Genomic DNA, 27,760 nt, shown 5'->3' on the forward strand with positions numbered 1-27,760 from the left:
TTTCCCTCCAGGATGTTCCGCTTTACAAGCCCATAATGACTGACCATGTGGAAACAGGAAACTGCTCACACTCTGAGTAACAGATCATGCCTGAAGCCTGACAGAAACAAAGAGTGCAGGAAGTTGTCAACACTAATGTGGCTCCTATACTAGTTGAAGAAGCTGATTTCTTTGTTGTGTTAGATTAACATAACAACTAGCTTATTTTCCCAAACCCCAAAGAGACATTTCTGGTTATGCTGAATCTTTTTGGATATCGAGAAGATTAAAGAGCAGCACTAAGGCAATGGAGTGTTGTTTTAAGGCAACTAAAAGAACCACTCAAGCACTTTGTTCTTTTAAGGATGACTTTATGTTCCTTCATCATAAGGCATTAAAAACAAGTAACAGCAATATAATGCAACACGTGATCAGGAGTAAAACAAAAAAGGCAGAAATCAATAGCAAATAACAGAGGAATCTGCGTCACTGGCAACAGAACCATCCTTAAGTGCATCTAAACCACGGTGTCTTAAGTGCATCATTTCACTTAACATGTAACCCAAATCTGACCTGCAGCACTGCTGAGAGAGTCAGTATCTGCACATGATGTACATAAATAAAGCTTGCATTGTAATGGTGGTCATTTAATAACACATTAATAAAAATACTTAAAAAAAAAAAAACAAGAATTGAGTGAAATAACTGGAGTTCATCACAGTAATTTTTACTGGGCACATTTCACATGCCCACTGACAACTGAAAGAAACTGACCAGTATCTGTTTGTGCAGTTTGAGAAATAATACAATTTATTTCCTGGGTGAGTTGCCACTGAAACAAATATTTTATATATATATATATAATACAACAGTAATACAAACCTATAAATATTACTACATGTATAAAAAGCCTGGCACTGACAGCAGAGTATTACAATCATGTATGTAAAAAGCAGATGTATACTTAATGAGCGAACAGAAGTCACAGACTTCTAGGGTTTTTACATACCCGGTGTCACTGTTACAGCGATGGTGCATACAGATAGCACAAACTGAAGTCACCTCAACAACCCTGCCTGTCATCGCTAATGCTAACGCTAATGCTAATGCTCTCAGACTCGACGTTTCTAACGCACTTTCAACTGCATATTCCTAACAAATTCAACACAATCAGTGGCACAAAAACTGTAGCATACTTCATGGTGTCAAAACATTTACTTCTATGAGTCCCTGCAGTATGGTAACGTTAAAAATCTCTCCCCTAACTTTGAGTGGTGTAAGTCACGCTGGTCTCTTTATAATAATCAAAATATGACACAAATTGTTAATTTTATTTACAGTATTTTTGTTTTTCCATTGTTTTTGACTGTTAAAACTTAATTAAACCAATAAACCTCATTGTACCTGAATCCCTCTTCTTTATTTATGGACTTATTATCTATGGACTTTTTCTCTCTTTCTTGCACCCGTCACACTGGTAATATACACACACATACACAAATATAGATGCATATCAGTAAAAACATCACTTCCATCATATCACGTTTCCCTAAGGAGCTGTCTCATGAATATTAAATGACTGGGTATAAAAATTCTTCAAATACATGAGGAACAAAACTCTCTTTCCTTACTTTATAATGTAACATTTATTCTAGTCTCATACCCTTTTTCCCTGAGTAGCCGCCTACTTGTCTTTCTTGACTTCTTGCTGACCATCTTCTGTTTTGTTGGGCTCTTTTTGGTTGGGGCTCAGCAGCTGTATCAGGTCGTGCAGAGCTTTTTTGATCTGAGCACCAAACTTTTGGGAACCCTTGAAGGGAGACAGAATAAACAATGAGAAGAAAAAAATCTGCCTGGGAGATAAAAAAACAAAAAACATGTATTGTACAAAACAATTTTATCTCATCGCATTTGCTTTCACCACTTTAAATAACTACAGAGAGGTAATACCAAATACTTTCACACAAAAAGTGTTGCTGTTAATACTGAATTCAACTCTACAGAAATAATAAAGATATCATGTCAAGAGACAAACTTATTTTGGTTATTGAACATCCACACGTTCATTTTTATTAAACAAGCAATTACTGTCAGGGTTGGTATGTGTTTTATTTTGGTAGATTTCCATGTTTTTGGTGCCTGGCTATTCTTGTTGGCTTTACTTTGAGTGTGATTAACCTGATTAATTTCACCTGGAACACACATGGTGCTGTTCATTCTGGCCACTTTTCTTCCACGTTGGAAGTGTTTTGTTTTGTTGTTGTAATGCCTGACCTATTTTGGAGCCTGAACTGTTTAATTCACCTGGTTTGTCAGCCTGTGAATTAATCTGAGTTTGAAAGGGAATTCTTTCCCTGCTGTCTCGTCAGCTAAACTTTTTCCTCTGAGTAACAGCGTTAATTTTGGACTCCTGCTTTTCCCTGCCAGCCTAAGCCTGAACGCTGTCCCTGGCGCTACCCCAGCCGCAGCTTAAACTCTGAAAGCTGCCCCAATCATGTCAATCACCTCCAAGCACTATCAGCAGCTTCCTAATTAAGAGTTGCCCCCCTATGTCTCCACTTAATTTAGCACCAACCTGTTTTTCTCTGCTTGGAAATCCTGTCCCTGCCCTTTTAGTGCTCTGAACTATTCCTGATCAGCCAGAGAAATATTTTGCCCCTGTCTCTAGAGACTACTGAACTCCTCATCCCCACCTGGTTCTTTCCCCTGATCCCTAACATCAGCTAGGTACTGTTTCTGACAATTTCTAGAACTTTGTTGCGATGTAGAGAAATAATTCTGTCTTGGCAAAGCAGTTCCTCCTTCAAGTGGAAGAGTTTTTTTGTCCACTTTCCTTACGCAGCATAAAATTTCTGCTTTCATTAATCTCACCGTGTCTGGACAGGAGTGTTTGCATGAGATGTGGAAGTTAATCATGTTCTCTCCCAAAATGCAGTAGGACACCCCATACCCATCATCAGCCACCTGAAACACATACAGACAACATTTATACTCATGCCTGCTAAGTGAGTATCAGAACATAGACCCCTTCTAATAAAGAAGCACTACCTCTGTTGAAAGCAGAAGAAACATTTCAAAACATATTAAATATATTTGCTGATATACTTTTACACTGTCAAAAATAAACATGTAATGGGATGTGTGTATTTCCATTAAGATGGACTGTCTTGACTGGAAAGCAAGACTTGGTGAGCTCTAATTTAAATGCTACTGTATGGTGTAAAGTGATTATGTAACTATACTGATGAAACGAGTAACATGCTACAGTGGCAAAATGTCCATTTATTTCTGGTTTCCACTTGAGCCATAATGTTAACAGATGACTTTTTTGTATTTGAAGCACTGACCGGACCAAAACCCCCTCCACAGGAGATGTACTCAGGGTGGTTCACTATGTCAAACAGCTCCAGCTGCTGGGGTGGAGTTTGACTGGTGGACAGGCGCCAGGGCTCAGACAGGACCTGAAACACCCAGGTTGCTAAAGTCACTTCTGTGTTTGCTCTGCTAAACAGATAAATAGTGATTTTTACTGTCCGACATCAATAAAGTGGCAAAAGGGAAAAAAAAGAAACCTCTTTCAAGAAAGGAGACTCCACTCCGAGGTATTTGGACACCACATAGAGGCAAAAGAGGTGTCTGTCGATGCCAGCTCCAGTCATAGCCATACGGTACAATAACTGGTGCTTTTCTGAAGCTGCACGGAACAAGCGCCTACACACGTCTGCTGACTGGTAGAAAATAGAATGACTGGTGTGACTGCTGTGCATAGCACACATTAAAAACAGATAGCCTACTGTACGAATTATGCAAGGCAAATAGGAATCAGACATTGTCATTTCAATGCAGGTGTATTGTCATCAAAGAACCTGTAATCATCCTGATTTGTTTTACCATTATATTCTTTAAGAAAAATGTCCTCAGACTGTACAAAAATGATGAAAATGAGGTTTGTGTGGTCTCACCTCTCCCCCTTCCAGCGCTCGGACAAAGGCAGTGCTCTCACTGCTACAGGAGCGAACAGTCTCAGTCCTGCCCTCCCTGAACAGGCGGGTCATTGATGCTTCATATGTCAGACAGAATCTCTTCTGGTCCTGGAATGCAAAAACAAGACTCACATGTGACACAAAGTGTACACATTTAACATGTGCACTGTATTTAAACATAGGACAGAACTCTACTGGTATGGATGTAAACCCCATAAAATAAAGCTGAGGGTCAATGTGCTAAAGAGCCAAAACAACAGATTGTCCTTGTGTATTGTCAATATATGTTCTCCCTAAGAGAGAGCCTCACCCTGTAATATGCCAGCTGAAGAGCCATCTGAATGAAGGCATCTGGACTGACGCGACACTTCTTGATCTTTCCTTTGCCGAACTCCCGGAAGGAGAAAACATGGAAGTCAACATTGTCTGCCAGGGCTTGGGCGACTGCCAGAGACTGAGAGATCTGCTCCTCACACTGACAGAGACACATCCAAACTATTAACATCAGCACACCTGAGATCCCTAGAACTATTTCACTGTGGTTTCACAAGAAAAAGCCATACTTCCACATTGTTTTATAAGGCATGAGCAATTACTGTGCCTTTTTACATGTCAAATGAACCGTGTGTATCAGCAAGCAAGCACCTGTGTGGATGAATAACTCACCTCAGCAGGGATTTCCCACTTCAGCTTCTGTGGCTGTGGTAGTGATGAATCCACTTCTCCCTTGCAGTGACCCTCTGCAGTGTAACCCAGCTGGAAACTGTCAGTGGCCAGGGTGTACTGGAAGCACACGACCATGAGTGATGGACTTTGCACAGAACCAAATAACATGTGCAACCTACTACTCCCTCCCCTTCCTTACCTCCCATAAGTGTGCTACCACTGGTGCATCAGCCCACGAGTGCTCTCCATTAATGCCATTCTTTCCATTCTTGTAATAAACAACTGAGAAGGACTTGTCAAACCACCTGCAGACAGTCACCAAACACTGAGCAGAAAATTCTCTCAGCAAAACAGGAAAAACTAGTTACTAAATCACATGCTCACAACGAAGTGATCCGTGTAATATATAAGTACCTGTCATAACACTTCCCATGCAACAAGGACTTGGCGTAGCGATCTAAACTGGCCGCCGGATCATCTCCCATCATGCCTTGCTCGTCATCATCCAGGGTAACAAAGAAGGCGGCCCTCTCAATGCAGTCCAGGGAGCGTTTATTGACCCCACTGCTGAAATACTTTGCCCTGGCTTTTGCCCATGGAATTCTGGGAAACGATTCAGAGGAAAAGAATGACATTACATTAAAGATGCAATGTGCTATGGTGAATGTGATTTAAAAACTGGTGGCCTGTCAAACTGACCTGTCTCCAGCGGTCAGGGCCCCGAGTTTGGCCTCTCCTTTGGATGGAGCTGTAGGGTCATCGAGGATCCTCTGAATCTGAAATTCAATCTCCCTGGGGGACAGTAGTCTACCTGCCTGGTACACCCTGAGCCGAAAGTAGCGACCTTTGTGGTATACCACTATGTAGTCACTGTCCTGCCAGTGTTGCACAGTGTCTACAGACATCAATACAGGGGAAGAAGAAGAGAGCAATTTAAACATTTAGTGTGAATTTATCCAATTTTACATTAGATGGTTCACAGCTTCACAATACAACTCACAGCCTTCCTTGTGCTACCACAATCAATGAGATGACTGAACAAATAACTTAAGGGCTATTTAATTTAACAGATGGTGGAATGAAGACATACCATAGGAGGCATGTATGTGCCACGATCAGTGCTCCAATACTGAAAGCACCATTTCTTTTCTTAGAAGGTTCTAATTTGAAACAACTTACAAGATGTTGGTTAATTAATATGATGGGCAAGAAACATTTACTAATCTAAAATTCTTAATTATGAACAGCACAATATACGAGAACATTTCTGTTGCTATCACATGTTTGACATTTAGAAATCTAAAAGAAGCACTGGGTCTGCTGTGTAAAAATATTTTTAAAAACTACCTGTTAGTGTTCCAGGGATTCGACAAGTGTCAAACATCCGCTCAAACTGATAGGAACAGCATGGAACTGCAGACCTCAACAACCACTGAGTAGGATAAAGAAGGAAAAGCCAGAACAAAAAGCACAGGGGAGAAAGAGGGGAAACAAAAAGGATGATAGAAATAAAGGAATGTTTGGATGAAGCAGAAACAAAACCAGGAAAGAAAGGAAAGTAAAGATGAGAAAACCAAATGTGTGGGTTGAAGAAAACAGACATTAGTTAGAGGAAGACCTTTCTAGAAACCCAGACAGACATTAGACCAGAAGGCAAGAGGAGACAGATGAGAGATGGCTGGATGGGCTGTAAAGCAGACATATCCTGACTCAGTGAATCACAGGTGCATCAGAAGACCCCACACCCTCACACAAACACACACTGTGTTTAACATAATTTTCTACCCCACGCTTAAGACTCCGAAGGGTTCAGACACCTACTGCAAGCCTCGTCATCGCTGTAGCAGCATCACTCGCACTCAAGCTGGAAGCTGGTGCGGGCTTTCTTGTTCGAGTTAACCGCCTTTGTTCAGTCAATATCGTGTATTACATATCAGCACCGTGTGAAACATCCAATTGCCACAGTGTGCGTCTATGTGTGTGTACATGTCAGTCTCTTTACCGGTCTCCTCTCCAGGAATGCGTGTGGTGTTGAATATCCTCTCACACTGAGCTGCACACAGAGGAATGACTGTGCCTGGTATACGACTCTGGGAAATGGAGAGGGGGAAGACAAAGACAGGGTGCAGAGAGGAGAGCAGTAGAGGAAGCACAGTCAAGCAAGAAAGAAAAAAAAAAGGATGGAAAAAATTTTTAAAACATGAATAGAAAAGATAGAGGTAAATATAGAAAACACAAGCAAGCAAAGGAGAAGTGTAAAAGATTACAAAAGGAACAGAAGAGAGATGAATATGGTATGAGAACATGAGGGAAATGTCTTCAAAGAAACATCGAAACTAAACATAAGAATGGAGATGCACATGCCATATAAACATGCAATACATGCACTGAAGCATGGATGCTACTCACACAGTCAAATAACTACAAAACACAGTGATGGCTTCATACGCATAGTGTCATATACAGATTATTAACCATGGACATAATATTTCGAGGTTTCACTTAGAAACATCCCAATATCTTAACATTTGAGACACCTCTTCTGTTGCTATGGCAAAGAGACATGAATAATAAATGTTGCTGTGTATATATAGCAGCTGGGCTTGACTAGTGGCTGAACTCACAGGCTTGAGCTCTTCTTTGTTGAGTTTGCGGCGGTATAGGAAGAATGAGTGAATGCTGTTGCCTGCCCTGGCCGCCTGGATGGGTGTGGGTGTCACGTACAAGAAGTCCTGGGAAGGGAACGGACAGAGACGGACTGTCAGGAGGGGGTCAGATGAGATGAGTGATTATCATCTGAATAAAAAAAACGATCTGCAAGTATGCCTGGAGTTAAAAGGGAACAGATTTAGGACTTTCAAAAGGTAGAATAGAAATCCTTTACTACTGTGCTCTAATCTGTACACAAAAGATTTTTCATGTAACATTCTTTGACACTGCTAATTCGATATTTGATGTCTTTTTTTATTTCTAGTATTTGCAGTTGCAATAGAATGAATCATTGAATATCTCGAAGGCTAAGTTCAGCCATAAGGTCTAGGTGCAGATACATGTCAAATATGTCCATGCAAAGTGAAGACTACACTATGATAGACAGAGACAGAAAATAAGACTTTCATACCATGCCATAGTAGTTACTGTTGACCATGATTGGGCTTCGTCCTCGTAGATAGACGTATTCCTCCCACCAGTCACTAACCTAAAACACACACAAAGATTTGTGAGAAAGCAGCTAAGTGGCAGTCCAACCATATTCAGACAGGATGAATAATTCAAAACATAGAACCGCACAAAAATATACATTGTTAATTGAATTGTAAATTTCCTTTCGGGTTCTTTGCATCTGGCATTTGTCCAAGTGAAATTTGAAGTAGCCACATTAACAGGATCTCTGTGTTTGGCAACTCACGTAGTTGGCAGCCCAGAGAGCTTTGAGTTTGAGGTACCACTGCAGGCGATTACCAAGGCTGCTCTCGAACTCTGTGGCCAGCTTGGTCATGCGTTCAAATTGCGTATCATCCATCAGCGACCGCACTGATTCCAAATACTAAACAAAAGACATGCACCAAATAATCCACAATTAATACAATTAAGATCATGCCAAATCTCTTTTCTATTCCACCTCCTCCAATCTGGCAAATGTTGTATATCTCAATTCACTCATTTCTCAGCTAGCTTACACCCAACCAGACAACTCAGACAATAGCAAATATAATTCAGTGCAACAGAGGCAGAAAATGTTGAATGTGAGAAAGTGATCCATCTGTTTTATAGTCAGTAGTCAAGTGTGCTGTCATTTCCTCTGCTTCATGTGATCTCTCACCCTCTTGACTGTGTCCTTGATGGCAGGCACAGGCAGGTTTGGCAACGAACCCTGGTAGCTGTAGAGCAGAGGCTTCCTGCCAGAAAAGATCCGCACCAGTGCCTGGCACACAGACACAAAAACATACACACTGAAAATATTCAAGTGATCCACACTTACATCTAACCGTTTCTAATCTCATTTTTTATCAAGTAGTACCTTATTATATATTACATTAGATATATATATATTTTTATCAATTCATTATTCAACAATGAAAGGTGTGGTTAGTTCAGAGTAAATTGAAAATGTGTGAAGCAGCACTGACCACCCAGACTTTGGTGGTGTTGGACATCTTGCCGTGCTGCTCGAACATCCAGCGGTGGTAGGAGAGAAGCTGCTTGAGGCACAGGCGCATGGTGAAGATGAGCATGAGCCACAACATGGTGCTGAAGACCACTGCTGACAGGACCGCCTGGCACTGGGTACTCATCGACTGGCTGGGAATGGCGGGTGAAGACAGAAAGAAGGGAAGAGTAAGAAACATGAGCAGTGAGTGAAACAAATGACAGATTTTAAAAAAAAAAACAACAATGACAGAGTTCACACAGAAGGATAGATGCAAGAGTACTAGTATTCATTCATTCATTCATTTCTTCATTCATTCATTATCTACACCTGCTTATTCCTAATTAGGGTCATGGGGACTACTAAAAATCTTTATATTATTTTACAAGTCTAAAGAGTTCTACAGCTCAACAAAAGGCTATGAAAACAGAAGTACTCAAAGGGCTAAGGCTGTTTTAAACAGAATATTCTGTGACAGGGTGCAATCAGGGAAAGGAAACATTTTGTGCTCGTATGGGTGTCTGGTGCATCATAAGATTTATCATTAACTTTTATGATTTCATGGAGTTATGAGGTGCATTACCTGACTGGCAGGTGCTCCTGTATCTTGGCTATGAGTCCCATGGAGGGGTCGGAGCGAGTGTACATAGTCGCCAGGATTGCTATAACCACAAAAAGCCAGGAAGAAGGGCTGGCAGGGTACACCCCTGTTATCACACTGTTCTGTTCGTGTAAGAAAATTTTAAAACATTTAAAACATTTTAAATCCTGTTTCTTCCTGTGCACTGCCATGTATGACAATGACTTAATTATGATCAGATTAACTCTTGCTTCAGGACTGACATGGTCAAACAAAAACTACAAGACAGCACAGCAAATGAATAAGTGTATACAGCAGAAATTTAAAGCATTTAATAGTTAAAAGAATTAAACACAACTGAAATTTGTTGCATTGAAGTGTTTTAAATGAGTAAAATGAGCAGAAAATGAACAGAAATATTAAAAGCCTGATGTCGACAAACTAACAAATAATATAAAGAGTCTTCACAGAGGTAAGAGCTGACAGACAGAGAGAAGGAAAAGCAGAGGAAGGACAAGCTCGAAGCATGGCCCTTGAACAAACAGACAACAGGTGCGACAGCTAGACTGGACATACCTTGAGTCTGATGATTCGCTTCTTCCATGAGCGCACTCCAGAGAGGTAAATCTCAGAGAGGGCCTGATGAGACAGCTGCAGATCAATGCCCTCCGGGGTGACAGTGAACTGGAAGGCCACCGCCTGGTGGGCTTCTGCCATGATTACTGTGAATGATGAGTGGGACAGACATAGAAACAGAAGAAAAGAAAGGAAAAATGTAACAATAACATTTAGGCTCTAAGGATAATTTTTAACTTCACTGCTCACAAAAGCCTGTTAATTTGACACCAAGACCATTCTCATTGTGACGCTGCATAGAAAGTCCTGTCTGACAGGTATGCAGAGGGCAGATTACAATGAAGGGTACGAGTACAAATGTCTCAACAGCTGCTTTTAATACCATGGAATAACCCATATAATAACAGGACATTGAAGGTAGCATGCAGGCTGTTAACAAGAAAGATAAATAAAAAGAACAGTGGAAATACCCTACAGCCGCTTCCTGCATGCTCTGTAAATTGTGATCATGTGTTACTGCACTGCAGCTCATGAGCAACTGAGATCTGAAGGTGGAAGAAAGTGCTGTGTAGGAACTTTGAGATGATTTATCAATCCAAGGATGAACAGCAAAATTAGTGTGTGTTTGCCTGGTAAAATACATCCATCTTATACACAAGCATTTTTGAAAGAAGATCATATGAGATACATTATTTATAACTGACTTTCACATATAAAGTCAGCGTGAAAGTGATGAGAATTGAGAGAAAATGCTGCCTGGCTGCTATTTCAGGCAATTACTGCTTTTCATCACAAAGGTAATTGATTTTCTTCCACAAATACAGTATGGATAATGCCCTCAGGTCCAATCACTGTGACACTGGACTGCATCCCTATGGGGGTTACATCTGCTCTTACTGTGTGTCTAAAAATGGTAAACACCCACACACATACACACACACACACACACAATTCCCTCGTCATGCTCCAGCTCCATTGAGGAATGGCTCTGTAGGTCAGATCCGGTTACAATTAACAAGCAATTTCTAACCCCTTTTGGTTCAGTGCCGACACAGACGCACCACAGCTGCTCAGGTGTGCGCTGACCACATGCACACCAAAGAGCCACTTGATAAAATGCTGGTCCCATTAGATTTACTTCTCTTTGACTGGACCAAAGGGTTTTGAGAGCCCAATCTGGACTGACAATGTAGTAACGTAGTGTTACTTTGATTCACAATTTGTTTACAGCTTGTGTCATAATAGCTGTTAATGATCACAAAAAGAATTGTTCAGAACAGGAAGAGCCACTGTGTGCAAACTAGGTGAAAGGTAAACACCCTTCAGGCATTTAGATGACTGCAGGAAACAAAGCTTTCTCCTGGCCACTTTTTTACAGCAAGTCTGCCAGACAAGGAATGAGGAAAGGATGGATAAAAAAGTTATAGTACTATGGCCTATTATGGCAACCAACAGAAATGTAGTATTATTAGGTTATAGTTATACTTACATAAATCAGATAATGTCAAACACAGAAGTTTAACTTGTGTTTGTATGTTTGAATTAATCTGTGTTTTCCATCCATCCATCCATTTTCTATACCTGCTTATTCCTAACCAGGGTCACAGGGATCTGCTGGAGCCTATCCCAGCTCTCTTTGGAAGGCAGGGTGGAAGGGTACACCTTGGACAGGTCAAACTTGTGTATTTATGTTTTGAATAAACCACAACACATAAACAACCTGCAACCAACTGGAGGCTAGTTTGTTATGAAGTAGATCTGAATGTACAATCAAGTAGCAATCTCTGTAGTACACCTGCACTTATCAGTAACAGTTGGATGCCTCCTTTCCTCTGAAGACTCTACTGTTGTTTCTTATCTGACACGCCATCTGCACCTTCTTATTTGAATCGTGTAAACTTGTTAACTGATACTAAGTCTTTGCATAAGGTTTTCTCTAGTTGAAGAACTCAAAGCTAAAATTAGACAACTTTTCATCATTTGCAAAACTTAAATGTTTAAATATAATCCACCGTGTTACTGCTCTGCTCATTACACCTGGGGTTTGACTGCATCTGTAGTTGATGTGTCACTAAGCTGTGCCTCTGTGACCTATCCAGGTTATTACTGTGTTGCTGGTTAAAACATACACATGCTTACAATACTGAACACGAATGTGTGGTGTGGTGAGCGTCACAAGGTCGTTATCACCGTGTGGGTGTGTCTGTGCTCTCTATTATTTTTTATTTAGCTAGTTTACTAGTTTTTTTTTTGTATGTTTGTTTGTTTTACTTTATTTTATGACAGTTATTCTACAGGATTACTGCAATGATGGTATGTAATTGGAGTTTAACCTTGCAGTAGTCTCTCTGCAGAAACATTTTGCAGATACAGTGGGTACGGAAAGTATTCAGACCCCTTTAAATTTTTCATTCTTTGTGTCATTGCAGCCATTTGCCAAAATCAAAAAAGTTCATTTTATTTCTCATTAATGTACACTCAGCACCCCATTTTGACAGAAAAAAACTGAAATGTAGACATTTTTGCAAATTTATTACAAAAGAAAAACTGAAATATCACATGGTCATAAGTATTCAGACCCTGTGCTCAGTATTGAGTAGAAGCACCCTTTTGAGTTAGTACAGCCATGAGTCTTCTTGGGAATGATGCAACAAGTTTTTCACACCTGGATTTGGGGATCCTCTGACATTCTTCCTTGCAGATCCTCTCCAGTTCTGTCAGGTTGGATGGTGAACGTTGGTGGACAGTCATTTTCAGGTCTCTCCAGAGATGCTCAATTGGGTTTAGGTCAGGGCTCTGGCTGGGCCAGTCAAGAACGGTCACAGAGTTGTTCCGAAGCCACTCCTTTGTTATTTTAGCTGTGTGCTTAGGGTCATTGTCCTGTTGAAAGGTGAACCTTCGGCCCAGTCTGAGGTCCTGACCACTCTGGAAGAGGTTTTCTTCCAGGATATCTCTGTACTTGGCCGCATTCATCTTTCCTTCAATTACAACCAGTCGTCCTGTCCCTGCAGCTGAAAAACACCCCCACAACATGATGCTCCCACCACCATGTTTCAATGTAGGGATTGTATTGGGCAGGTGATGAGCAGTGCCTGGTTTTCTCCACACATACCACTTACAATTAACGCCAAAAAGTTCAATCTTGGTCTCATCAGACCAGAGAATCTTATTTGTCATAGTTTGGGAGTCCTTCATGTGTTTTTTGGCAAACTCTATTCAGGTTTTCATATGTCTTGCACTGAGGAGAGGCTTCTGTCGGGCCACTCTGCCATAATGCCCCGACTGGTGGAGGGCTGCAGTGATAGTTGACTTTGTGGAACTTTCTCCCATCTCCCTACTGCATCTCTGGAGCTCAGCCACAGTGATCTTTGGGTTCTTCTTTACCTCTCTCACCAAGGCTCTTCTCCCACGATTGCTCAGTTTGGCTGGACGGCCAGGTCTAGGAAGAGTTCTGGTCGTCCCAAACTTTTTCCATTTGAGGATTATGGAGGCCACTGTGCTCTTAGGAACCTTGAGTGCTGCAGAAATTCTTTTGTAACCTTGGCCAGATCTGTGCCTTGCCACAATTCTGTCTCTGAGCTCCTTGGGCAGTTCCTTCGACCTCATGATTCTCATTTGCTCTAACATGCACTGTGAGCTGTAAGGTCTTATATAGACAGGTGTGTGCCTTTCCTAATCAAGTCCAATCAGTTTAATTAAACACAGCTGGACTCCAATGAAGGAGCAGAACCATCTCAAGGAGGATCAGAAGAAATGGACAGCATGTGAGTTAAATATGAGTGTCACTGCAAAGGGTCTGAATACTTATGACCATGTGATATTTCAGTTTTTCTTTTTTAATAAATTTGCAAAAATTTCTACATTTCTGTTTTTTTCTGTCAAGATGGGGTGCTGAGTGTACATTAATGAGAAATAAAATGAACTTTTTTGATTTTGGCAAATGGCTGCAATGACACAAAGAGTGAAAAATTTAAAGGGGTCTGAATACTTTCCGTACCCACTGTACGTCTAATGAATGGTGACACATGTTATATCCGGACATTTCAACTTCACAGAAGTTCAGCGTTAATGCAGTTATGTATTTTCAGGGTTACATAATTCAGGCCTGGGCTGGGATGTAGAAATGTGCAGCGAATGTATCAGCTCTATAGAAAGTGAAGCAGCCCCTGGACTATAGATAAGATACAGTCAAAAACGGTTTAGATGACGGCTCTTTTTGCAAATCAGCCAAAACTCCAGAAAGGGAAAGGAATTAACTAGCTAGCTGGCTAACAAACTCTTCCTTCTTAGAAAATATAACACTGCTGGGTGGGAACCACACAGTAAGAACTGATTAGTAGTAATAAGTGATGTTATTATTAGTTACTTATCTTTAGGTAATTAGTCATAAACGTCTTATAATTTTGATATCTGAAAAACCCACAGAAACTTAATGTTAATTGTTGTGCTGCTATCATTGAAAGCCACTGTCTCTGTCTGACGTTCAAACTGCAGTAGCTTTGGAAATGAACGCTAGCTCTTGCTAACGCTCGCTAGCCCATCATGCATTTAGCTACACACCAACGGCCGCCGATAACGCTGCTCGACGTAGCGTTACGTGGAAAGATGCGACTATCTGTATTTCATCGCAAAGCACAGTGACATTATCGAAAGACTGTTTCTATACCTGTTGTTGTTTATAAGAAGCCAAATTTCCAGAACCGAGAGCCACAGGAACCGACTATTAACTTCTGACGTCGCCCAAGTGCCGGGGAAGCACTGCTATGCTGTCGGTCCTACAGATGCTCGGATGATGCTGCCTTCAGCGACTGCCGGACATATCATTTCTGTGATGTTACGTTTAAGGACCAGAGAGCTTATTGAAAAGCGTAATAACAATCGATGCTAAAAGTACAAATGTATAAGCTACTGTGAGCTTCTGATGTATCTTGTTTAAGAATGACGACTAGTTACGTTCCTTGTCATTATATTATTTGATGGTCTAGCAAATAACACAAACAACGGTAAAACTATTTAATGCTGTGGCGTTTTTGTCAGGGTAGCAACACCAGCTATGTAAAATAAAGACATTTTTACCCAGAGGCTAAATACACACACACATGAATTTAGGATTTATTATTGTAACCATAACAATAAGGTGGATCTCTCTTTATTTTCACCATCAATTCAACCATAATTGTTCTTTTAATCACAGGCAATAGTTATAATAGTGCACTTTTTATATTTAAATTATGATACAGACATTTCTTTTTTTAAACACCTTATTCTACTGACCCTTATGAATGAGGAATAGTTTACAATCTTAGCCAGAGTTGGGTCAATGAAAGTGAAGGTGATGTGGTGATGAGAAAGATTAAATTAATGATGGCGAGCAATCATAAAGTGTGTACAGACAGTGAGGCAAACAACTTCATACAGTTTTTCTTGTGATGATGGCTACACAACATGTGAAGAGGCAGACAGAGGGGTCAGAGGGACAAGGCATGAAAGCAAGAGACGAAGCAAATTAGCAAGCTTTCAATGTGTGTGGGGGAAATTGTGTGTCTGTTAGGGTTTGGCTGTGTTAATGTTCCTGGGTCAGTCAAAATCTCTGCGCATAATCAGCTCAAAATGCATCTGCTGCAAAGTTTTCAGCTCACTCTCATCAGCCATCACCTGCCCATCCCACACACACATCCCAGTTATCGAAGCATGATAAAAGATGTGAGATAAAAACATCACCGGAGAAGTGAAATAAGAGCAATTTTTTAGTACTGCTGTCAGTCATTCCTTCTCTTGGTAAAAAGCGTTCACAAAAAACGAGTGGGTATTGAGAAATGAAGTAGAACAGGTTTCTTGACTTAGCTCTTGATATATTGTGTTGGTATTAAATTCAGTTTGTAAACAAGTACATGACACAAGCAACCACATGACCAAATAAATACATAAATAAACATAAATAAATAAAAAATAAAGTGGAAATATATAAACACAAAAGATATAAAAAATTAAAACAGAACTGAAGCACTGCGTATGACTGAAAACATTCTGCACTTCTGTTGCATATTGTGCCGTATGGAAGACTGATGAACATCGACTAGTCTGACAGAGTACAGGAGAAATGGGACTGAGCTGCTACGTCTGCTTGCAGAATGGTGTGACTCAGTGATGAGCATGGGTACAGCGATGGACTACTTGGCTTGTTGGTGAACACTGAAGTGAGGAGCGTAGGGTTAGGAGACTCTTTGCTTGCTTCCCATTTTGAAGTCCTATTCAACAAAGAATTGACATCGCAAGCCTTTTAAGTCAGGCATTATGAAAATGTCCACTTATGAATTTATTTCCATTGTGTTTTTTTTTTCTTTGTTTTATTCTGTTCTGAGTCAGTATGTGAATACTATGGCAATAAGAGACAAGCTGGATGAGAAAGGTGGCTTTGATCCACAGGCCGGGAACGCTCTTCTCATTCAATCTGGGCACAAACAGCTGTGATGAGGTTCATGGGACTATTCACGCATAGTGTATTTTTCATATAGCAGTGTTCATATTTTTGTTCAAATCAAAAATACTTTTCTTCAGAGCAACAGGGGTCCAATGTGGGAATCATGGTGCCATTGTTTCATATCATCAGAGTACAAAGAAAATACAAAAGAATCAAAACATTTAACTTTAAACAAATGCAAACTGGTCACCCTCCCCTTTCCAACACTGTGGAGTGTTTTCAGTAACTGTCTTTACTGCTAACACTGTGCTACTGACATCCTGTAAAGAAATATGTAAACATAAATCACAACTAAATAAAAAAAATATTTTTTTCACATTCACTTACTTAGCTTACTTTGTTGGCTTTCTTTACCTCAGGAGAAGACTGGTTGAACCCCAGCATGTGCAGCTTCTCCTGAGAAAATCAGGATCTTTTGTTCAGCTCATCACCTCTCACTGAAGTGGCAGCAGGTTGTTAACTCTGTAGGGTTTATCAGTTGAGATACATCTATACCTCATTCAGTATGTATTGGTAACTGCATGTTGCTTAATAGTGATATGAGCACAGTAGGTAATTTTAAGAGTAATCTTGAGAACAATCACAAGACTGTTATTTCTTTTTGGTGTCAGATACTGTAATACAATGATATGGCTGACTAGCCTGTCTGATCACGTCAGCATCCTTTTGCAGGCTGATTTGCTAACTGGCATGCACATTAGCACTTCAAAATTCCTAGTTTGATATGTGAAGCTGTATCTATGATGGATACCAAACTGCTCATTCACATATATTTTTTCATTTAAAGGGTGATTCCTTAACTCTTTCTCATTTAAGCGTAGGAATCCTGGTGATCCAAAAGATAAAGAGAATGTTGAGTTGGAAAAAAAATGTGATGAGGAAAAGGATCAATCCTTGCTATGTTCAACCACCTTCTATAATCAAGGAAGAATAGGAGTAGCTCATTGCTTGCAGGGATGCTTGAAGATGAAGTTATACTGTCTTCTGCTGCTCAGGCATCCTGCTGTGTGGTGTTACTTTCTATCCTACGGTTGGGATTGGGTTCCATTGGAGGACAGCAGTCGGGTTCTCTCTTTCGCTGAGCCTCTGCGCTGCAGAACTCCCCCGCTGCCTCCTATGCCTCCACCGTCTCCTCGGTCTCCCCACTCACACCTGTCGCCCCCACCCTCGGAGCGCCTCGAGTTTTGCCGGGTGGGGGTCCCATGGGGTCGGCCGTTCTTCTCATCTGGGAAAGGATCAGGAGAGGAGAATAGGAAAGTCACTCTTCAGGTATACATACCACAGTGTCTATTTGTCCAGAGCAGAAATTAATGAATTGCAGATGTGATCATAAATGTCAGGGGGTGAGACTAAAAATCGCATTTTTGTCTCTCAAGTCAAGTTCTCAGGTCCTCGGCCACAGACTCACTCATTCTGGTATGTGCACAAGTGTGTGTAAGCAGTCTCACCAGATAGGGCTTGCACCATGGGTTGATCATGGGAGCTGAGAAGCTGGGCTTGAATTGTTTCCACTACTCGTCTGAACCTGCGACTTGGACCTGGAGATGCACCAAGATGTGTAGACTTTAGTTGGCTAGATACAGTTCTGAAAATCAGATTTGTGCCACTACAACACCTTTCAGTACTAAAACCACCCTTGTACTATTTCCAGACTATATTTTGCTGTCTTTTCGCAAATGCTATTTTCCAAAAGAACATTTGTTTTTAATTTAGAAAAAACAAAACAAACATTAACAATCAAAGCAATTAAAGGAATTTCCCAAAATGTTGGACTTCTGTTCTAAGCAGGTACAACCACAAATACACTAAAATCAATATTGATTAAATTAAATTTAATTCCCAGTTGAAGATGTAAAATATTTGCTCCACTTGCCTGATATGAGGGTGAACGTCACGCTGTAGATTCCCGTCTCCCTCCTGCCCTCTCTCTCGGTCCTCTCTCTGTCCCGCTCTCTCTCGCCCTCGTAGAAGGCAATGTCCACCTGGAACTTGACGGGCTTCTGGAAGACGGAGGGACCTCCGGAGGACTTGTATTCGGCTCGGAAGCTGGTCTGGGAGAGGACGCTGTGACTGAGTGATGGGATCTGTGTGGTGGGGAGACAAAGAAGCAGAGAGACCGACAGACTTACGAGGCGGGAGAGGTACGGGGGCCAACGTGAGCATAGGGACACAAAGGGTGAGGGTGAGGAGAAGAGAGAAAGAGTGAGCCATTGGTGAAAGCAAAATGGTCATCAACGTGCCACGAGTGAGCCAGGTTGAAACAAAGAGAAAACTGAAACAATGAAAGAAATGAAGTGTATAAAGTATGAGCGTGCGTGTCAGTTCCTTGAAGCTTTGCCAGTGATAGCCATGCTGTCTACACACAAGCTGTTATAGTGCGTGGCATGAAAGACAGACCACATAGTATACTCACAGACAGAAAGGCGTGGACAATGTCAGCTTTGACAGAACTCAGAGGTTTGTCTCTGATAACCACAAAGATCTGCTCCTCTTTCTCCAAGCCGATGAAGTTCCCAAACCACGACTTCTTAGCCAGCCTGGTAGCCAGGTACATTATATACATTAAGAGCAAATACACAGAGAATAAAAACACATAGCTTAATATCGAGAAAACAAGATACCTTAGCGATCATTTTTCTCAAGAAGTTTCACTTACTCAGGGCTGGATTCTGGTGTTAGACTGGACATGTCTTCTGATGTAGGAACTGAAAGAGATGAAAAGGTTTGCTTCTGTTTGATCCACGGGCCAGAAATATGTATGTGGGTATATAACTGCGGTATAACAGCGACGTATAACTGAGAAAACTGATGACCTACTAAAGTCTAGTTGTACAATACCTGTGGAGCTACTGGTACACGATATAACAGAATATTAGGATAAACTTACCTTGGAGTTTACGGCGATGAAAACGAGGAGAGCCCAGCAGGTTGTTCTTGAAAGAATTTAGCCGAGTCCTCCAGTGGGCAGAGCTGCTGGCTGCCATGCCACTTCCCCCTCCTGGGCTGGAGGGTGGGGTCAGCGACAGCGAGCCCACTCCTCCTCCTCCCTCTGCCCGCGAAGAGGATGAGGACGAGGAAGAGGAGGGCGGGGTGGAGGAAGGGTGGTGTGGGTGGTGGACAGGGGTGCCCAAAGGTGTGGGCAACGGAGAGCCCTGGGGAGTGACCTGTGGCACAGAGTGGGCAGAGTTTGGGTAGAAGCTCTTAGTCACTGATTTTAGGAGAGAGGACGACGGGAAGAAGAAACGGGGGATGGGTGACAGAAGCGGAGAAGGGGAGGGTGAGTGGGAAGATGGGTTGTGCAGAGGCAGGGATTTGATGGGCTGCAGATGGGGTCGGTCGGCAGGTCCCTTGGTGGGCAGGGTCTGGGTCTTTGGGTTTGGGGGAGCGTTGGGCTTGTCATGAGCCCGTGCTGAGCGAGGAGTAGTGGCGCTTCCCTGTTTGGGCTCCACTGTGAGGGGGGTAGCGGTGGCAGAAGTGACGTCTGATTGGCTGAAAGTGAAGACTGGGCTCTGATAGGACTGGGGAGTGGGTTTGTGGGGTTGGGGGGTGGGAGAGATGGAAAACAAGAAAGAGAGGGGATGGAAAATGAAGAAAGGATGGAAATGAATATCATGCTTCATGACAAAATAGTGCAACTAGTGAGTAGTGAAAGTGTCAAATGCAGTAAAATCTTTTGCTCCTTTAGTCTTTCATATGTGCCATTTATGTGAGTGGGTGACAGTTGGTAGTGGTAGTGACAGGATTAAGTATGCAGTGACAGAGGACAGTGGCAGTGAAAGACTTACTATGAGTGCTGTCAGTAAACATTTTCTATATATAATATAATATATGGTTAATCTAGAATTTAGACCCATAAACCAAAAGAAATGTGTCTAATTTGAAAGTTCAGTGTTAGTTTTGTAAACACTTGTGCAAATGTCAATTTCATGCATGGTGAGGACAAGAAGTGATATGATAACAGAAGAAAAATGTTTTGCAAACCACCTTTTAGGTGAGATATTTCATTTGAACAACTGATGCCAAGATGATGTTGATAAATGGATATTTTAGGGGGCTGTGAAGTGTGTAGAATTTTTAAAGCAGTTTAAAGCAGGGGTGGGCAACAATGGCAAAAATATATAGAGTCATCAGTGACTTAATCCAACTAATCTTTAGTCATAAGAAACATGAGCCATGCTTAGCTGATAAAGGTAAAAAGCAGACCATACTGAATTACTTCACAGTCCTAGCTTACTGTCAGCAATACCTTAAAAGCTCAAACCACAACTGCTTTACAATGCTGTTGTCGCTCAACAGTCTGCATGGACTAGATTTCAAGAATACACATTCTGGCCCACAGTGGAAATGTGAACCATGTTGATTCTACCTCTTAGAAAACGCTTCAGCACACAAACTGAGCACTAGGGTTTTAACTATGAAACTACTAGGTTAAGGACTTAAATAATACAAAATGAACTTTTAAAACGTTTGATTGATCATGTTCAAAGATGCAGGTAGTCCAAACTACACCAGCGTCTACAATTAAAAGCGGCCAATAGGCCCTTACCCTTGGACTGCTGAGAGGGCTGGAGGACAGACCAGTGGAGGCTCCACTGACTGAGCGTGACCTGACAAAGAGACCAAATATTTAAAAAGACATAAGACAGAATAGAATCAGTAGGAAACCTTGTGAGACTGAACCCATTACTGTATTAATTAGTTGGCTTGTACTTTATAGGTGTAAACATAAGGTGTACCTCTGGCTGTGTGCAGCTGTGTCCAGGGCCCTGCGCGGTGGGGTAGGAGAACCCTGTTCCGTAACACTCAGCACCTCCAGGCTTTTCCTCTCTGGTCGGCAGCGTCCATGACGCGTCAGCATAGGAGAGTCAACCCGCTTTCGAGGAGGGTCTGCTGAGGGACACCTCCAGAAATTTACTACAGGGTTTATCAAAATCAATTTTAATGGTTTAAATGCTACATTAAAGCTGCGTTTTCAACAAGATGACATGATACTTTGGATAACTGCCATAAATAAGGCCTCTTTAAAAGAGATGGTTTCATTCTAATGGTAGTGGAATTATTAAACCGCTGCTTAAAAGACATTTCTAATAAGCCCTATTACACAGAGAGGTTGCTGTGTCTTCTTGTAGCATCCCACTCCTTGTTGTCCCTCTGTCACTATGCATTTATATTCTTTCGCAGTGCTGAACAGTACGATCATGTTGAAAGTAAATTTTTTTTTCCACAGGCCTTTCACCCACTGCACCATCTGTGACTGTGATAAACTTAGCTTCATTTTCACTGGCAAAATGGCTGTCCCTCTTCTAGTTTTGTCCCATAGAGAAAAGCTGCAGATGTCCTGTGAAGTCTGGTTTGAACATCGTAAAAAATTATTATTAGGGTAACAGCCATCAATGCAAAATACTTCATCCGAAACTAAATGTTTAATGTTTAAAATCCATCCATGCATTGATATTGTTTATTCTGTAAAGTACCGTTTAAAACATCATTTAAAATTATCTCAAATTGATTGGCAGAGGTAATGAGTACCTGTACATGGCACCAGACTCAGGGACTGTGCGGTACAGTTGACTCTCAGAAACTGAGGCACAGAAAAGTAGCTCCCTCCCTTGAGTGGATGCCTCCTGCCCCCTAATGACTGACCTACATCATTGCGTGGAGGTAAGTCCTCATCCTCATAGCTGGGGTAGCGCTCCTTCCTGTCCAGCAGTAGGTAATAGATCATCTTCTCCTGGTTTTCTCTGACGCAAGCACAGAGAATGAAATAAACTCATTTGAACGAATGCTGCAGAAAGTTGCAGCATGACACTAAAAAGTCAGTCTAAAATATATGAACAGTGATCAGTAACCCCACAAGACTGGCTCTCTCTTAGAGACAGTGCATTCGTGCATTCGTACACACACATATATTTCATATTTTAGAAGATATGCACAAAACAGTTCACTGTGTTTAACAGATGATATGTTTATCCACTACTCTACACTAAAACATAAATTTATGCTACGTCATAACAAAAGACTTTTTTAGCACAAACCATTGTATCACTTGAAGTCTTTCAAAGCACTTCCTTGTGAAAAACCTGATACTTTTGTTTTGCTGTAAAGCTGACAAGGAGCACCTGACTGCACCATTACTTTGATATTTATGAGAAGAGACATTTTTTATGATGCACTTGAAAGCGCATTGTCACAGGCCTTATCCTCTGGAGAATCTAGTCCCTGAATTTGGACAGTGCTACAGTCTATCTACCATTTTGCTTACTTTAACCCCATGGGTAGTTAGTCATATTTACTCAGAACAGGAGTTTCATCTGGCATGATTGAGAGGAATCCATATCCCTTTTCTGCTTCCAGACAGTGCTCAAAATATCTCTCCACAATACACAGGGGTCAATAAAAATCAGATGTTGAAACACAGTAAGTACATGACTGAGCATACACTAGGATAAAGTAAACCTTGTGCACAACACATTGTATTGTTAGACCAGTGTATAAATGCTTTCACTATAATTAATTTTTTAAATGTCGCCCCACAACAGCCTGACCACAAACTGACCACTATTGGTAAGAGAATTGTATGTTCCTTGCATGTTCCAAAGCATTGCATTGTGTTGCAAAAGTGTTTCTATTTCTCTACTAATTCAGTGCAAAAATGGGCACTGTAATAATAATAATATAGAACGCTTACTCTTCACACTGTAAGTCACGTGTGAGCTTGACTCGGTCTCTGAAGCAACCTAGAGAGTGCATGCTGTCCAAAACATCTGGGTCCAGCTCAGTCAGGGACAAGATTCGCCTCACACACACTCGCCTAGGAGGAGGCTGCTCTGGACACGGCTCATTGCGACCACCCCTGTGAGTTAGACACACACCCACACAATACACATGATTGGCATAGATATAATGTATATGATTAAGTGTTACACAATATCACTTTAAATGAGCATTTAATTTAACAGTCAAGCATGTGAAGTTGAATGTATACTCACAGATACCAGGTGTGTTTCTGGATAGCCTCTAGCTGTGAAGGGTGACACGGCAGACAGAGCAATTAGTTTCTACAGTCTGCTGACAGCCATGATTTGAGAATATACCAGGAAATAATTTGTGTGCTGGAGAAATGTTTTTGAACCAGTTATAAATTTGATTCTGGCAGTGAATGCTGACACTGTGATCCCCAGTCTGACTAAAGTATCTATAGTTACAATCTGTATATAAGACTTGTATAGGTTCCAGGTCTTTAGGCCCCTTTTGAACACCCTGTGCATGAGCACAGTCTCATACCGTGAGCCTCTTTTCAGGGTTGACCTCAATCATGCCCTTGAGTAGAGACTGGCAGTCCGGGGGGATGAAGTGGGGCATGTGGAACACCCCGCTCTTCACCTTCTCCAGGAGCTGGCGTAAATTGTCATGGTCAAAAGGCAGGGCACCCTGTAAAAGAAAAAAAGAGAAGGAAGAATGAGGAGGACAGAAAAAAATGATTGGCTAAAATTAGCTAGGCAAAAAGGGAGAAGCACACAAAACCTGCAAGCACATAAGAGGAGTTTTATAAAGGGATCAAACTATATTGTGAAAACAGGAGTAAAATACTTACCACCAGAAGAGCAAATAGTATGACCCCGCAGCTCCACACATCTGCTCTCCGCCCATCATATTTCTCCCCCTGACAAAGACAGTATCACAATGAGTCCAGGCACCACTGACTATATGAAAATACGAATTAATTGATTTCATTCACTGAGATCATTTCAGTGGACTATAGACTTATCCAAAATGATATAATGTCTTTCAAAGAAAAGCTGTCAAAAGAAACTATTATCCATTTCAATCCATCACATTGAATCTTTTCATTAATAGAAGTGGATAATCTTGTATGCGGAGTGCTCTCAAGAATCAATCCTACTAAGCCTTCTTAAAAACAACTCAAATGACAGACTTTGAAACAATTACTTATGTCTTTTTGTTAAGCTTATGATGATCTGAATTATGTATTTGCTTCTTAATTAATGATTTACTGACATTAATCTCCATTTTTATAACAGGTACCATCTGAGGAGGACATTGTGCAAGAGAAGGACTCATACCCGTATAACTTCAGGGCAAGCATAATGTGGTGATCTGAAATGAAAGGGATGTGTTAATGCAGTGTCTTTAGAATGAGACTTTATTGCCATTATATGTAAGTTATACATATAAGTATATTTATATTTTGCTTATTTGATAACCTGTGTGGAATATATTATGCAAAATGCATAGAATTACACTGCGAGTTCCTGAAATAGAAACTACGATCCTTTTTATGCATGCAGACATTCATGAACACACAAACACAAACTAAGTCAACACTCACCCACAGCTGGTCTCTAACAGACTGTCTCCCACCTGCAGGGAGGCCATGCCAAAGTCAGCGATACGGATGTTGTTCTTTTCATCCAGGAGCAAGTTTTCAGGCTTTAAGTCTCTGTGACTGCACAAGCACAACACAAACTATTGGTCTCAGCTATGACTGCATGGGTTTGACAAAAGTAGATTTAATAGATTCATACGTTTTTCCACTCATTCATTACGTTAAACACTATTTGTGTAGAAGAATTTTAAGAATAATCAGGGCTTGAAACATTACACCATCACCAAACATGACCCAGACCAACAAACACTGACCAGATGGAATGACTGTGGCAGAAATCCAAAGCAGAGATGATTTGCCTGAAGAACTTCCTGGCCTCTTTAGGAGTCAGTCGGCCCTTCTTTACCAGGTAGTCAAACAGCTCTCCTCCTGACACATGCTCCAAAACCAGATACCTGTTGACACAGAGGAAAACTGTGATTTGAAACTTTAATCTCAAGGACATACGAAGATGGCAAGAAATAACTTTAACCTCAGACACTCTTAAACTGTTAAGATACCATCAATTTATAATGTGGGATTCTACAACTGCAGTATTGATTTGTAATTATAATTTTTCTTTTTTTTTCTATACTCACTTTAAGCCAACCTGCCTGTCTACTCAAACAGCGGTTTTACAACAGTGTTAAAACATTCGAGCTCAACCAAAAGCTTTCAGAATAATTGTAAGACATGAAGGAAAAGTGTGAATTAGATTAATGGAAACACATTATTATAGTTCTTAAAGCAAAGGTTCACTATTCAGGAAAAAAAGCATGCAGACTGCAATTGTGAAGCTCTTCTGAATGCAGAGGAAACTCACAGATATTTGTTATTCTCATAAACATCATACAGCTTTAACACATGCGGATGCTCAATCAGTTTCAGAATGGCAATCTCCCTCTCAACCTGGTTAGAGAGAAGAGACAGATATAAATACAAAGAGACAGGAACAGATGAAGATGCTAAAGCATTGCACACAAGCCTGTCAGTGTCATCTCTGAAGCAACAGAACTCATGTTAATTAATGAACTAACGCAGATGTTAAATATAGAGCATATATGCATGCCACATCGCACCAGCTTTATATAAAATTAGCATTATTCTCCTCACTCTGAGCAACAACCTGAACCGCGTCATACTCTACCTTCATCAGAACTGACTCAGACAGCTTCTCTCTGTTGACTATTTTGATCGCTACCTTCTGACCCGTAATACAGTGGATCCCCAGCTTGACCAGTCCTAGCAAACAGAATGCAAGAGGAAAAAAATAAAAGACGGGGCAGACAGAAAGACTGCACATTATTCTACATAAAACAACAGTTTTAAACCCATTCCTGCATATCAAAAAAAAAAAAACTTTCATCATTGCCATCATTACAGGTTAGTGTACTCACCTGTCTGTCCCTTCCCCAGTGTTTTTTCCAGTCGATAGGGCCCAACATATTGAGCTGACTGACTCAGAGATAGTTCCTTACTCATACTGCTCTTACTGGAGACTAATACACTACTGCACTACGATTATTGCAATTACTGTGATATTATACAGCTTTTACAGAAGTTACAAGGTAATGTTAATGTTCAACTTAGGAGGAGGACTACCTTTTATTCCAGTGATAACACTGCTACTCTGAAGTTACTGGGTGAACAACCAAATAAACAACAAAATGCAACATATCTACAACACATAGATGACAAAGAGTCATTCCTCTTCTAAATAAGTTTAATAACTTAGCTAAATATTTTTTTGCCAGTTTGTCCTGAAGCACGGTAAACAGCTTGCTAGTTGGTAGCTTATAGCAGAGAAACTGAAATGACTGTAAGTTACTGTAAGGAGTGTTTTATACGTTAAACAGCGACAACGACCTTAAAGATAAACATGATAAAGTAGGCAAACTAATGGGTTTTGCCTCTGTACATTAGCTTATTTGTATAAATACCACCTAGTTATATGTATGTTATTATAGATGATGGTTAATAGGGAAACTATCGCAGAGTAACGTTAACGTTGTGGCCTTAAAACAAGCGGTTTTTGGACGTCTGCTGCAAACATTTATGCCATTCGCTGGTTGAGTCTACCAACAAAACGTCCGAGAGGTTAGCAGAGAGCATTGACTGAGTTTTATTCAGTGTCAGGCCTGTTTTTCAGGAGCAGCAACATGCTACACACAGCAGCGAGGCTAGCTTTAGCTTCAACGCCTCGACCAACGGCCGCGCCGCCTGTCAAAGAAACCGACGCCTCCTGAAGTTTCCCGGCGTCGCCAAACGGTAAGATTCATCGGACGGCCGCCGCATGCTCACAATATTTCGACTTAAAACGCGTGTTCCTCGCAAAACAACCATCTTTAGCGTAGCGTAGACCTCCCCCTCCCTGTGCCTCTATCTCTCCCTCTCGACATCCCTGCAAGTAGCGGATCACAGCATCTTCTCCTCTCTCCTCTGGCGTGTCCTCCTCCCTCACCGGCGGATGCACAGGTGAAAAAAAAAAAAAAACACAGATGTCCGCAGACAGACCCGCAGTTATTCCCCTCCTCACTTCTGGTTATAGTTCACCCAGGGTAAAGGCCCCGTGTATTATCCTCACTTAGGTTTTCTTGCCGTAAATCGATATTTTCTCTCCGCTCTTCCTTCCTTCGCCTCACTCGCATCAGCATCCGGGTCCCACTCCCTCTCCATCCTCTCTCCTCCTCCTCCTCCTCCTCCTCCTGATCGCCCTCCTGCTTATCTCCGCATTCACCTCAGCAGCGGCCGCACCGTGGGCTGCAGCGGACACCCGACTCTCTCTGTTATCATGACAGACATTTGTAAGCATCCCCGGAGGCAGCTGGGGGAGACGCTGCGCGTTGGGAGATGCCTGGGTGCTTTGGCACGGTGACCCATAGGTGGTACTTTGTTTTCACGTCGATCTGATATCAGGTGGAAAATTTGGAGCTGTATCACGAGGTGTATTTCAGGCAAA

The 27,760-nt window shown here is 41.4% G+C and overlaps 2 protein-coding genes across 12 annotated transcripts; both read right to left on the reverse strand.

Annotated features, from left to right (window-relative positions):
- Positions 1 to 335: 335 nt before the first annotated feature.
- On the reverse strand, positions 336 to 14,734 carry LOC113135162 (carnitine O-palmitoyltransferase 1, liver isoform). Its single transcript, XM_026314865.1, has 19 exons — positions 14,601 to 14,734; positions 9,935 to 10,080; positions 9,362 to 9,501; positions 8,759 to 8,930; positions 8,452 to 8,553; positions 8,038 to 8,175; positions 7,750 to 7,827; positions 7,253 to 7,360; positions 6,631 to 6,718; positions 5,328 to 5,523; positions 5,043 to 5,231; positions 4,828 to 4,933; positions 4,629 to 4,745; positions 4,273 to 4,437; positions 3,942 to 4,070; positions 3,552 to 3,707; positions 3,327 to 3,440; positions 2,851 to 2,943; positions 336 to 1,789 (listed from the first exon to the last, which is right to left on the reverse strand). Exons 2-19 carry the CDS (start codon positions 10,073 to 10,075, stop codon positions 1,664 to 1,666), a joined length of 2,358 nt encoding a protein of 785 aa, XP_026170650.1. The 5' UTR covers positions 10,076 to 10,080; positions 14,601 to 14,734; the 3' UTR covers positions 336 to 1,663.
- A 260-nt stretch (positions 14,735 to 14,994) lies between these two features.
- On the reverse strand, positions 14,995 to 27,427 carry brsk1a (BR serine/threonine kinase 1a). Of its 11 annotated transcripts, XR_003296208.1 has the most exons (20): positions 26,199 to 27,427; positions 25,949 to 26,043; positions 25,625 to 25,710; positions 25,077 to 25,217; positions 24,766 to 24,882; positions 24,500 to 24,533; positions 24,010 to 24,078; positions 23,700 to 23,846; positions 23,405 to 23,436; positions 23,104 to 23,268; positions 22,059 to 22,156; positions 21,152 to 21,305; positions 20,962 to 21,022; positions 19,303 to 19,933; positions 19,072 to 19,120; positions 18,829 to 18,952; positions 18,289 to 18,499; positions 17,864 to 17,953; positions 16,743 to 17,652; positions 14,995 to 16,182 (listed from the first exon to the last, which is right to left on the reverse strand). XR_003296208.1 is itself a non-coding variant. In XM_026316132.1 (19 exons), the coding sequence occupies exons 1-19, from the start codon at positions 26,281 to 26,283 to the stop codon at positions 17,441 to 17,443; spliced, it is 2,586 nt and encodes an 861-aa protein (XP_026171917.1). In that variant the 5' UTR covers positions 26,284 to 27,427; the 3' UTR covers positions 14,996 to 17,440. The 11 variants fall into 11 exon arrangements, 10 of the variants coding, with proteins under 10 accessions (XP_026171917.1, XP_026171910.1, XP_026171915.1 ...); XM_026316132.1 differs by having other exon boundaries at positions 14,996 to 17,640; positions 21,152 to 21,302; XM_026316125.1 differs by having other exon boundaries at positions 14,996 to 17,640.
- Between the last annotated feature and the right edge of the window lie 333 nt (positions 27,428 to 27,760).

This window comes from Mastacembelus armatus, chromosome 19 (assembly GCF_900324485.2).
Source record: "Mastacembelus armatus chromosome 19, fMasArm1.2, whole genome shotgun sequence".
NCBI classification, from domain to species: Eukaryota; Metazoa; Chordata; class Actinopteri; order Synbranchiformes; family Mastacembelidae; genus Mastacembelus; species Mastacembelus armatus.